At 47.4% G+C, this 13,181-nt stretch overlaps 4 protein-coding genes across 4 annotated transcripts, besides 1 other annotated feature; 1 reads left to right on the top strand and 3 right to left on the bottom strand.

Annotated features, from left to right (window-relative positions):
* Window positions 1-409: 409 nt before the first annotated feature.
* Window positions 410-564: a mobile genetic element (Title: probable transposon 160bp LTR (Tndm1-LTR) -Aspergillus niger).
* Window positions 565-789: 225 nt separating this feature from the next.
* An06g02430 (uncharacterized protein) lies at window positions 790-3,154 on the bottom strand (the record flags this gene model as incomplete). The annotated part of the gene is made up of 5 exons (XM_059748123.1): window positions 790-1,844; window positions 1,929-2,245; window positions 2,314-2,518; window positions 2,616-2,840; window positions 3,055-3,154. 5 exons carry the CDS (start codon window positions 3,152-3,154, stop codon window positions 790-792), a joined length of 1,902 nt encoding a protein of 633 aa, XP_059600811.1.
* Window positions 3,155-4,643: 1,489 nt separating this feature from the next.
* Window positions 4,644-6,507, bottom strand: An06g02420 (uncharacterized protein; the record flags this gene model as incomplete). Its single annotated transcript, XM_001391027.3, has 2 exons — window positions 4,644-6,325; window positions 6,384-6,507. 2 exons carry the CDS (start codon window positions 6,505-6,507, stop codon window positions 4,644-4,646), a joined length of 1,806 nt encoding a protein of 601 aa, XP_001391064.3.
* A 1,395-nt stretch (window positions 6,508-7,902) lies between these two features.
* Window positions 7,903-8,301, top strand: An06g02410 (hypothetical protein; the record flags this gene model as incomplete). Its single annotated transcript, XM_059748122.1, has 2 exons — window positions 7,903-8,116; window positions 8,240-8,301. 2 exons carry the CDS (start codon window positions 7,903-7,905, stop codon window positions 8,299-8,301), a joined length of 276 nt encoding a protein of 91 aa, XP_059600810.1.
* Window positions 8,302-10,026: 1,725 nt separating this feature from the next.
* An06g02400 (uncharacterized protein) lies at window positions 10,027-11,391 on the bottom strand (the record flags this gene model as incomplete). Its single annotated transcript, XM_001391025.1, has 1 exon — window positions 10,027-11,391. One exon carries the CDS (start codon window positions 11,389-11,391, stop codon window positions 10,027-10,029), a length of 1,365 nt encoding a protein of 454 aa, XP_001391062.1.
* Window positions 11,392-13,181: the final 1,790 nt, after the last annotated feature.

Below are 13,181 nucleotides of genomic sequence, written 5' to 3'. Positions count from 1 at the left end.
TTATATATAACTAGATGAAAGAGATGGCTTGACTTCATGTGACCAGCTAAATGCTTAATAAGCAGTTTACGGCCAACAGAATTCAAATATGCTGTCTAGCCGATCTGCAACCACGGTATGGTATCTGGCGGGTCGGTCTCCGGGGAATTTTGGCGAGGCCTAGTCGATACAGAGCACCGCGAAATGTGATTCAACAAGTTCCGAACGAAGGCACCTTCGGGATTATTTCCTGTAACCACCCCGGTTTATCTTTTTAACTTTCCTGCTATCCAAATTGGAGCATAGATTAAGCTTAACAGGGAATACCATCTATTCAGTTAATATCCTGTTTTCATAACCAGGAAAACTGCAAAATTTTTTCTAAAAAATCTCTTTTAATATAGGGTTCCTGACTGGATACCGTATAAAATATGTTGAAACGACGTTTTAGGTCAATATTGAAGTCGTTGAAAACGCTTGATTCTTCGCTATCTAGGCGCGCTCGGAAGGAGCGGTTGAGGTTACGGAGTTTACGGGTCACGTGACCTAGACTACCAGTAATCTCCTGAGATTACGTTCCAACATTGTATATCTCAAAAAAGATATTATTTTTATAATACTGTAATCCGGATAATACTATTAAAATATAAAATTAAATATAAGAACTCTGATACTTACAATTAGAAGACTATACTAAAATTTTATAAAATAAAAATTTATTATTATTTTTTTAATATATTAGCTGTCATCACCAGTATAAACTGCGGGGATTCTGAGCTTAATCTAATCTTCTGAATCCAGTATACTTAGTTATCCAACCCGTGTCTCCGCCCATTGCCGCTGCAAATCCTGAATCCTATATTTAGTTGCCCACCCGGAATCGCATTCCACCTGCTGCAACAGATCGACTACCAACTGCCGCTCCGAGTCCTGCTCGAAGCACTGCCCTGCTACAAATAACGGCTGCACCGTGTGCGGGAGGATTGCGTCGGGTAACCCGCCCAGACTAATACCGCAAATCTCACGCGCGTGACGCACTGCCAATTCCGCGATCCGACGATAGGAGCGCAATCGTGCTGTTGACCGGATTGCCGTTGATTCTTGTGGCATGTTAGTCAACAACAGAACGCGCGCCATGTGGTAGGTTTGCATGGTAACGGCGCACATAGGGACGGTGAAGATGATGGCGTCGATGGTATCCGTAGAGGTGGTGTTTGTGGCGACGTTTGCGGCCGCAGGAGCGGATGCGGTGCGCGGGATCGGCACGGCATTGGAGAGAAAAAGTCGGCTACGCGCGCAGGGGGTGAACGAGCGGGGTACAGTGTCATACCAGGCACGGAGCTCAATGTCGAGACGCTTCCACCGTGCCAGGAGCTCCTCCTGCGTGGTGCCGAAGCACGGACGTTGGCCCCGGGGATTTTCAAAGTCGCCCGGAGTAATCCCGTCGCCGCTGGTAATGAAATTGATAATCTTACTAATGATCCAGATTAGGGCGTTGCTGAGCATGTCTTCACAGAGCCAGGTGTGCGCCGGGGGAGGAAGGGGGAGAGGAAAGGCGAGAGGGCTTGGAGAGGGAGAGGCCATAGCCGGAGAGGCAGATGGGGGTAAAAAATGGCCGGAGGAGGAGATAATGAGGCCGAAGTTGCGCCAGAGAACAAGATCAGAGAGGTTAAGGCGAGTCTGGGTTTCGTTGATAACTGTTCCCGGGTTGAATGAGATCGGGCAGCGGCAAACGGAAGAATAGCTGATGATGAGAAACCTACACGCTGAGAGACAATCCTGCCGGACGAGACTCCAGAATACGGAGCGAGAGATGTGCATCAGGGAATTAGGTAGAGCAGATGTTGGGCTCTTGCTCAATTCCCCTGGAGTCCCACAGTATAGAAAGGGCAGGGCACTTAGATGGGCCCGCCATTCAGTACTGGGGGCATCAATCAACTCATACATACAGAGAATAGCAACAACTGCAAATATTTCCTCGCGCTGATTGTCAGGGATTTCCAACAAAATTGCTGCTTTTAAATAATGAATCGTCTGGTCATAGAAGCGCACTGATTCATATCTGCAGTCCATTTCTCTGATAGTCCACTGCAATGGGCTGTTACGCATGTGGGGAAGCTGTAAGATCCGGGTTGGATCTCCCCGGCATATTCGGTGTAGATGCTTTGCTGCGAGAGCGCAAGCGGCGGCTTTCAGCATTGGCTGAGTAGCCACCATGACGGGTATCTTTGCAGAGTAATAAGCATCGGAGTCAAAGCAGTCCAACCTATGCAAACCGTCAAGTGATTTTTCTTTTCCCAGCGGAACTCACGTCCCAAAGGGAGAGCGCATTACCATTGACTGGGGCATTCTTTGAAATGCTGCAGTAACACTGCCGTCAAGGCCCCATCCTTTTCCGGCGGTGCAGTGCTGCTAGTAGAACTCGGGATCGCATCCTCAACAGTTGGTACTGTTGAAGGAGGGGTTACCAGATGATTATCATCTGGGACGTTTGTCAGTTCCTCGTCGGCGAAAGGATCTCTGACCTGGACAAAGGTGACTGTCACAATGTCAACTCTCGCTACCCCTCAAATTCACGCCGCCCTCGCAGGGATTATGAGGGGGCCGGCTTACGATCAGACGGTACTTTGACCCACGTCGGTACTCTTTCACGGCTAGAATGGTCCCCCGCGCGATTGCAAAAATCGGCGGCGCTATAGTAACGGAAAATGCAGTTTGAGAAGACACAATCACGAGAGGCTTTGGCACACGGCCCGCAGACAGGCCTTTCTTCATTGCATTTGACCTTGCGTTGTCTACACGTCTCACTGGAATTGAAGTGGGGATTATGACGATAACTCTTGGCTGAAACGGGTGGTGTTCTGCTTACCAGGCAAAGTAGGAACGCATGTCGGCCCAGAGGTGAACATCAAACCGGGTGTGGGAGATGCGGCTAAGAAAGGAGACAGACAAAGAGAGCGTGGCGGGGTCGGGTCGGGGTAAAAAGGGAAAAGGAGGCGAGATCTTTGCTTGGACAGACCCTTTCCGTATGGGTTGGAACATGGAAATGCTAACGATTAAGCTCTACCTACTTACGAACAACTGTGGGACGATCCCAGAGCGACCCGTTGGGTGGATCCCTAGCTTCAACGCGCAGTATACCATCCAAACTGGTCCCCGTTAACCCACGCGGCATATATATATGTACAATGTAAATTGACAGTACTAAGACATCTATGACATTCCACAATGACGGCTGTTCTTATGTTGGTATACTGACTGAAGTGTAGACAGGCTCGGCCGACCGGGCCCATACTGTTTAAACACGACGAAAAATAAAGACCAACGCGAGTTTCCCTTTTGGGTCAAGCGGTCAGATTGGATCACCTGACTACGGCGGGCAATAGCGGCCATCGGGCAAATGTCTTGAAGCGCTTTCACCGCTCTGCATACCACATCCTAAATAGGATCTATATGATGCTGTACGAGTCCTATCTCTATTTATCATTAAGCATGGCTCCTGTCATTGACCTTGAGCCACACAAGGCTGAGATTACCCAACTCTGCTATCAATCTATCTATAAGTAATATTACTTCTACTCTCGAAGTAGAATACTAGTATATATATACCCATAAATATATAAGTAAGAATTCCTGAAGCAGTTGGGGGATTAGCAAGCCTAATTATACCGCTACTACTAATTATCCTCTACATTATGTTATGAAGAAGTTAGTTTTTAGTAAATTTTCATAAGTTTTTACAAGTGACCTTCCTTATCCAGGGACAAGCACTGATCCTCAGCTGAGTCTGACCAACAAGAGCTCGAAGCTCGAACGGGCGAACCACTGAACCCCTAAAGCTCGCCCGGCTCGGCAAACTGCCATGTCTACCATGGGTAGTGTATAACTACACACCTAGTTACTGAGCTGTTGGCTGAGTAATCAGATTCAGTTTCATGAAAGAAAGAGGAGGCGATGGTGGTGTTATGGCGCAATAGTCTCCAGCAATCAGTATATCTTCCATAGGCTCTGCGCTTGAAGCTTAACAAAATCTCAAAATCATTCCAATTTGCATGAAGATATGAATGTGCCGCGTATAAATGCCTTATTTTGATTAGAAATTGCCCTTGCTTCCGCCAGCTTCTCCGACGATACTTGCAGTTGGCGATTATACAAGCTTGCTACAAGGATCAAGGACCCCTCTTGGAGTGCAGATTCCCCTTTATCTAAAATAACACTGACTATATTACTAGAGCTTCTGTATTCTTACAGCTGGCTAGGATTGAAGGTATCAAGGTTTTGCAATAAACAAAATTAGTACTAATTTCCACGTATACTATCAATATATATATATCTCTATCAATGCCTTCAACTGGAATCCTGCACAGTATTCTAGACAGCTGCTGGGACACTCCCTGGTACAAAGATTTGATTCATCCCATCAGATTCTCATCCACTTGTCGCTCTGATTTCCCGGTGTATACGCGTTTCTGTTGGGGCTGGGTAGCATACAGCACATGTCTGTACCTCCTTCCGAATAGCTGCGCGGCACTATTCGGCAAGACTTCTCTTTCTCCGTCCACGACCAATAGCTCTCTTTCTGGTCTTGGATGATCGACCTTCGATCCAGTATGTCAGGTTCGTATGCTCGGCTAAACTAGGTAACAGGGATAAGGGAGCACTGATCATAGGCTTTGATTATCTGGCTTCGCAGTTCCTTCATCTCTGACCAGAGCTTCCATTCCGTTTAGTCCGTCCCATATTTTGACCTGCTCAAATCTGGCGCTCTCATTATCACCTGTAGCGAACGCGACTATCTCCCTTTCGGCCTTGTGACTTCCAGGGTACATCATCGTTGCGAGGGCAAATCGGTCGTTGGCGTAGATCTCGACAATATCTGCGTCAACGATAACCCGGAGATGAAATCTTTCTAATTTTTCTGTACGTGTTCCATCTGTGACATAAAATAGGGTAAATGGACCTTTCTCTGGACAGGTATTCACGTCAGAACGGGTACTGGAACGGGACCGATCAATAGTAATCGTCTCATCCACAAGAGAGAAGACTATGACCCACTGGACGGGCTCTTCCCCCGCGCATCGAATGCGTAACCCAACAGTCTCGCAGCTAACACCAAGCGAGACGGTAGCTTCAAGCTCCCAACACGACGTTGAAGTGCGGCAAATGCGTGATTCGTTGTGAGTAGACTGAGGGAGAGAAAAGGGCCGTGCTTCATGGGCTTGAATACACTTGGTCCGCAACTGGGTGATTTCGGATACAGGGCGGATGCCTAACGAATAAAGAGTGGTGGAACCGTCGGCTTCTATTACCATCTCAATGCTGGGAATTTCGCCCAACTTGCTGCGGACCGCCCTGGTAACGTTGCGAAGCGAGAGTAGGAATAGCTGTCTTGGGAGACACAGAGAGCCATTCCAGCCTTTCTCACGTGCATGGCCTCCTGTAATGTCTTCCTCGGGGATCCATCCATACAAAATTCGTCTTCCAGATATTGGATCATTAAATGTGCTGGCCGCATATAAAGAACCATGGTCAAGGTACCCTCCATGTTTGAATCTGCATTTCAGGTTATCCGTTTGATGATTGCTTCCAGCCAAGTCTCCAAACATCCACAGCAGGGACCTTACTGTCCGTGCCGGCACGGTCACCGGTCGCTGATGATTTTCGATATGAGCACGTTCAACATCACCCTCAGCACCAAGTATCAGACATGTACGCGTAGCCGATGCGCTCTCGGACTCTAGATTCATAAAGTTGGCGCACTCCCAATTGATCCCGTAGTTGCCACACCATTTCTTCGACGGCTGAAATCGGAGTGGGAAATCGACAAGCTGCCCCAGATATTGCCAGTCGAAAGGCTCGTGCCACTGTACGGCATAAAGGAAGGCAGTCGGTCCTGCGTCTTGAATACCGCCAGAGATTATGCCATAGAGAGATCGTTGCCCTCGAAGTTTATCCATCTCCGGCCAGGGCGCGATGTACGGGTCGCGGAATCCGGTTACCCGAATGCTCTCTGGCTCACCTTGGACGATCGGATTTCTATTTGACTTGTTCCATGTCTTTCCTCCGTCGATGCTGTTGGCCATGGATAAACCGGCTGCGTTCCGGGGATAGGGTGGGGTGCTCCAATGGAAGGGGAGCTGCCGAACAGATGAGTAAAACACTGTGAGCTGCTCATTGTCTGGATGGCTTATGACAGGAAGAAAGCATCCCGTAAACACACCATCCCTGTCATAGTCATGATCTGGTTCCAGAACTGGCTGGTTTGACGGAACGGTCCAGTGGAGGAGGTCTTCACTCGTTGCATGTCCCCATGACATGTTACCCCATTCGCATCCCCATGGATTACCTACGGAAGTATCCTCGTTAGCAGTTCGAGTACGACGTAAGACATGAAGGTGGTATACATTGGTAGAAAAGATGATAGAGGCCAGTCCTTGGATCATAGCCTGGAGCGCAGGGGTCATTAATCCAATGCGGTGCGGTGATGTGGACCGTAGGATGACCAGGTCTGCTGCCACGGTTGGGCATGATTTGTGAACGGATTGCAGTCGGTGAACTTCCAACGCGTTAAATCGAATAATCTCTAGTAAAAATGTAAAGTAATAGCCAGTGGTTATTCCCCCATGGCATCAAGGGACAAGGGTTGCCTTTTTATGTTTTGATAGTTAAACTGTCTAAAATTGAGCTGACGGCAGGTGTTACTAATCGCTCGCGGAGCACAGGGCAGAACTCCGCGTAGCCTCAAAGTATGCTTCTCCCCAGTCCTGACGATGGCTCTGCGCCGCGGATCGTGGCATTGCTTGGAATGGATCGAATGAAACCCTAAAGCTTAAATGAGCAGTATGATGATGGCTCCTGCTTCGGACAAGTGGTCCAATAGTATGCTAAACGGAGGTCCTTACAGCTGACGTCCGTGTCTGCAATTTGTCATGCCCAGATGCCTGGATGACACATGAACCTCACAGGAGGAGAGGAGGTTACATTATTCGGGGTAGGGGCCCCAACTGGAAAATATCAGGCTTTGCCATCACGGCTTCGATGAGGCGTTGTAGGACCGCTGTACGAAAAAGGCAGATCCAATGGGCAGCTGTAGTAAAAGGGATAAAATGATCTGATCATTATTTATATTCAATGCTATTCTGGGCAATGAATAAGGCAGAAATAGCGAAACCCACAAGGCATCTCTGATATGCATTATATGAAGCTCAATTACAATATGAAATAATCCTTCAGAGGCGAGAGCCCTGACCAGCTGCAAGAGCCACGCATTCAATCTCGACCTCCAAGTTGCGGGGTAGCGTTTTCACAGCGACACAACTCCTAGCCGGCCGATGCTTGAAATATTGCTCATAAACCGCGTTGAACTCCGAGAAATGATCCATATCGTTCAGGAATACAGTGACTTTGACGACTTGACTGATATCACTTCCTGCCTCTGCCAATACTGCCTGAACGCTTCTACAACATGCGTGGGTCTTATCTGAAATGCTTCCTTCTAGAGGCACTCCATTGGTATCGATGGGAATCTGACCGGAAAGAAAGATGAATGGTCCAGCAACCATTGCTTGCGACTTCAATATGTTTTGTTAGCCTGGTACACTTGTAGTTTCTCTAAGGGGCTTATGACATAAGTCCGTGTACGGATAAGGAGTCATACATAGGGTCCAATTGCTACGCCGTTATCGAGTCAGTTCAATGGTTTCCTAAAGCCTCACCATATAGCGAAGGCATGACTCACCTGGGCATGCTTTTGAAGTCGATATGCGGGTGAGTCCAGCGGACATGGCGTCTTGTATAGATATGAGATCGAATAAATTTCTTTTCTTGTTCTACCCGAAGTGATAGAGAGAATGATAAAAGTTATTGACACCCTTAGTATTATTATATACTAGTCTAGGGCCAGTGTACCACACGGTAATCAATATGGAAGAAGAGTCTATATTCCGAAATCTCGGCCCGGCGTACGCCAACTGGATGACGGGCTATGTCCGTTCTGATCTGTTAAATACCGACAAAGCAGCCTTTACTGTTCTTGATGACATGCGAGATTTAAGGTCTTCGTATTGGATACCCCAAGAAAGGGGTGCCGCCGGAGAAGCAGAATGTAGCCCTGGAAAGAGAGGAAGAGAAACCGGGTGTACGTACCCGAAAGCCCCACAGTGGCGGTTATGGAAGCATACGGCGATTTCAAGATTTATTACTCGGCTATCGCGTAAAAGACAGTCTCTGAGAGTCTGACTATTTGGATAACCTAATTCAGCTATTTGTTCGGATGCCGTGGATGTTGCATTAGCTGGCGGACTTATCTTTTCTAATCAGTAGAGTCTAGTCTGCACACATCTCCTTCAAGGGTGGTGTTCCCGCCCATGCCCTTGATGTCGGAAAAGTGGCTATTACTTTAGCTTATATCGTTTGTGTTACCGTCTTTAGAAAGGAGCAGACTATGTGCATCGGTGGCGCCTGGGCGACTTGATTCGTCCACGCTAGTGGATGAGCAAGGAAGCACTTGCTAACTGAAGCTGAGCAATTGCTGGCCTTTGCCAAGTAAACATTCACCAATTTACGAATCCTGATTCTCGCAGCGAACGGCAGCACAAAGAAACGAAGATGCTCCTAGCTTCAAATAGCAGACCTTGATTCAATATGCTTTGCTATTGTCATATACAGCATTGTTTTTCTTTTTCCTGCCTTGAAAGCTTGCGAGAGCGCGAGAAGAAAGGGTGTAGTTTTGGGAGACGGTGGCCCAATCGTTAACAAGCTATTTCGTTGACCAGCCAAGGTCCTAGAAGAACTAGAAGCCGTGCCACATGTAAACAGACAAGAATATGCATTTTAATAACAATTTGAGTGTTGTGTCGTTCTTGCTTGCTTTTGAAATGAGCTTGTCAGGTGCTCGACCTTGATTCTAAGGAGGGAATTTAACCTCTCTGTGGCGTCGTTGGGTATTTTGTCATTAACGTAGCGAAAGATGTTTCGTCTTCGAAAAGTAGAAGCCGGACCTTCATCTACACACGCGAAAGAATAACAAAGAAGCTCAGATTGGCCGGAGATACGCTGCAGAATGTGCCGATAACTCTGAGAATACTCCTGGGCCACGTTGTACCGAAATGTCTTGCTAGACGACCAATCCTACAAACAAATCGAACTAGACTCATGTTAAAATGCGTTAGGCTGCAGTGGCGGTTTAGGAAACTGTCAACCTGCAATACGATTCGTTCAATCACAGATAACCGGTAGCGTTGATTGATCAACAGACTGAAAGGGAAGGCGACGGTAAGATTTCCCCAAGCGTTGAGAACTCATGCCTCCGTGCCAATTACAGATGACTTGAAGTGGATACTCTCGCGATATTTTCCTTTGTAGTCTGTTCTAGTAATCTCGGCCAGGACTGGGTTAGGGAGCAGCCAAATCCGATAACCAGATGCTTCGGCTGGAACCGACCATCCGTATTACCTATAGGTCATATTTATTGACCTGAGGATATTCTGCATACAGTTTCCAGCCAATGAGCTGGGTGAACTTCGCAAATAGGGGGTTGTCGGTTGAAAATCCTGTTATTGACCGATTGAAACCGGTAAAGCCGCCGAGCGACCAGGCAATAAGGCCACAACATGTCCAACTCAAGGCAGCTTGTGCCTTGTACTGCGATGTAAGAAAAAAGAACCCTCAATAGACACTGGCCGATAAGAGAAGATGCAGGACCTGAATTGTAGTTGAGCTAGCGTAGTTTGGAGTGCGATACTCTGAGGCCTTTTGGGCCGCGATCGTCTAGCAAAAAGCGTGGCTTGCTAGCTAGGTGCCGGACCCCCGAATACAGATTACAGCTGGGTACAATGATGAGGGGCAGGAGGACATGGCTTTCTCCTAGGCTACACGGTAAGGATCCTTTCGGTGCCAGGGTGCTGGGGAGCTATCTGGTCATTAGCATATCAAGGTGGGCTTAATCCTTCCTAATGGCCAATTACTTCGAGACTCCATATCTGAGATTTGCGAGAGCATATATTGGAATAAGCTATGTGACTCTACTCAAAACTTGTGCCTCCAGGCCTACACTCCCAGGCCCTGTAGGAAACGACGGCGGATGTCCTCACAGATGATGACATTGTTACGCGCGCGCTCTTGAGAATCGCCCGCCCTTCTCTGTAGCCACTCGTTCCGATCTTTGACAAAGGCCGCCATCCGCTCATCGCGCTGCTTAACCATAGCTTGCTGCTGCGCACTCATGCTGTTGACATGTGGCTCAGGCACATCGTCCGACGGTGGGAATTGGGGCTTGCGAGGAATGCGTTTCTCCACAGGCAGTATTTCGAGCTTAGGTCCGGGCAGAGTCTGGTACCAGTACGCGGTAGTGCTCCAATCATCGCGCAAGTGGTTGGCATGTCCAGATTCAAGGGTTACTTTGATCTTTTTGTTGAAGCGCACGGGATCCGTAAGGTGCCAGCGGTAGCTGACCTGGTAGTTGGGCACGTCCTCTTCGTGAATGATAGATCCGCAGAAGGGATACGCGTTCTTCTGCATGCCCCAGCCTTGCGTGAAATAATCCTCTCCACCAGTGCCGTGCATACTCGGCGGCCAAGTGTCATCGTCGATGAAGATCATGTCGTCGCCTTCGCCCCACCACGTGCCCTGGAAGTGCGCGACGGAGTGGTTGCAGCCAATGTACTGGCCAGCGCCTTCCGTCTCTAAAATAACGTAGTTATCCTTCCCATCGAGATTTGGTATCTGGGTCTCGAGGCTGTTGGTCTGAATGCGAGACGGTGCCCATCCGTTGGTGGGATTCATGCGTCGCCAGTGTGCATGAAAGTATAGCGTATCGGCCGGGAGAGGCTCCGCATACAGCTCATAGTCTATATAAAAATATTGAAAATAAGCCTCGTCGTTTTCGTTCTCAATCTCAATACGCGCTCGTTTGTTGAAGGGCATCGTAAGGTAGCAGTTGAACGCTGCAGCGCCACCAAATTTCTTCTCCTCTGACGGCTTAACCGACACCGTAAATGGGAGAGACTGAAAGTTGGCAGCCATAGAATGACCGAGACAGAAAAAGTCGCCGATAGGCGCAATCACGTTTGGAGTGGTCGAATCGTCCCAGTACATCTTGATGAGCACTTTGCGATAGTAGTCGGGATCACTGACTTCGTAGTTCAGGCCGAGAGCGTTGTGGATTTCCATCATGGCAACGCCGGACTTGGAGTATGGAATCAACCCAGGGCCCAGGATCTTGCGGCATGTCTGCACAAACCACAGGTGAGTGATGGCACCGGGTCCTTCAAGATCGGCAAGAACGATGGACTCTCCTGGTAACACAACAAAGGCATCTTCGTTGAGGCCCTTCTGATCCCAACTAGCCACACGAGCACTGCGAGCAAGTTTTCTCTTGGCCATGCTGGCCAGCAGGTCGCTTCCGATGGGCATTTTGTGTTTTGAGAAAGCGCAAGAAGATCGATAAATATCAGACCAAAGACAATGGATAAACTGGCAATTGGAATCTGTAGCGGTAGCATAGGGTCTTTTATATCTACACTTTGCGCCCGCATTGATACTCCATTGTGGCAATTAAGCTTGGTGAAAGCCTGCGTGGTTACGCGGAGTTTGTCGGTCCTTCCGCGACAATTGGATATCGCGGAGCTGCACCCGCCATCCGCGACAGCAAGTGCGGAGTGTGGAATTCCCCATATTAGCGGAGTGCCTGTCCTCTTACGACACGACGGGCCCACCGAGCGTGTGCGCGGAGGACCAAGTACGATAGTATCGGGGCTTGTTTGATCACAAGTTCAGCCACGAAAGTGGGGAGCCAGACGGTGATTATAATCATCGATTGAGGGATTCGTTGATTAGCTGACCTAGTGAGAAATAAGACTTGTGATTCCTGGTAATATTCAAAACGATCCAAGTCTAGGTTTTCCTGGGTGGCACCTTGGAGATGCTCTGTTAACTATTGATAAAATTATTACTATTCTTTAGCTATTATGGGCAAATTTTGGACAATCTTTATTATAATATGTGAGTTCAAAGCTGCGGGTGTAGCTGAAGTTCAGCAATATATAGTGAAATACCAGATTGTAATATAGTAAGAAGATATAAATATGTGCAATACTAGCTGGTAACAGAAGCCAAACCTATCTAGTATCTTTAACTCAGTATATCATAATCTATATATACAGCCTAGCAATCTAACCAAGGAAGCCAAGTTTGAATTAGAAAATATATTGCGAATTCTTCCAAGGAAGCAATATGCTATAGAGACTTTCTGAATGCATATATATCGATTGCTTTGTAGGATTGACCTTAGAACTTTGGTTTTCTGGTATTACTATACTTATTAACATTCTGCAAATAATATATATTTATCAAAATTACTTAATGTATAAGTAGTCACTTCATCAACAAGACTCTATTGTGTGGAAATTCTACATTTCTATCATTGTGGAGTCCTCATGTATATCTTTTGACTTGAACAGTATTCAGTAGCCATACGAAGCAGAGCGCACAACTTCTGTAATATCTATAGGGAAGATACTGCTACCGTCGTCGCAGTATGGGAAGAATTCTATATCAAGTATAAACTGTAGGCGCAGCAAATACGTTAAACTGATAAAATAATTGACTAAATAGAAATCGGTAAGCAATATACATCTAAGCGGAATGGCAGTACATGGTAGACAACCTCATGCCAACGCTTTGGAGCCAAAGCCATTGGGCTGGTATGGAGTGTAATTCAGATCCTGACGTGTCTGGGTCCACAAAAAACTCTTTGGCCTTACTTTCCACTGCTGATCATGTCGTCAAGGCAATCATTCAACATGTGAGCTCGTAGCTTTCTGGTCATCATCTGCCCGGTTGCTCTCTATATCGACACTGCCAACTTGTTCTTTGAAATGTCTGGGTGACACATTTAGTGCGTATAACTCATCGAGTCTCTCGAAAGAAATTCCCTTTCCGTCGATACCTTAGCTAATCCATTATAACATTACATTGAGAGAATGCGAACCTTTGTCTCTGGGTATAAGTACCAGCCACCGACTGCAGCAAGGAGCCCAGTGCCGAGGAAAATAAAACCGACTTTACCTCCCAAGTTTCCAGCATCAGGGTTGATCTGTCAAAAAGTCAGTACACATATCACACCGAATACCAGTTTCATCTGACCATATAAGGGATGGTAAATTGCATGATTAGGCCCCACACTGCATTTGCGATCGTTACCA

This window comes from Aspergillus niger, assembly GCF_000002855.4.
Source record: "Aspergillus niger supercontig An06".
NCBI lineage: Eukaryota > Fungi > Ascomycota > Eurotiomycetes > Eurotiales > Aspergillaceae > Aspergillus > Aspergillus niger.
Note: the sequence above shows the minus strand (reverse complement) of the source record. Positions and strands in the feature narration are given on the sequence as shown.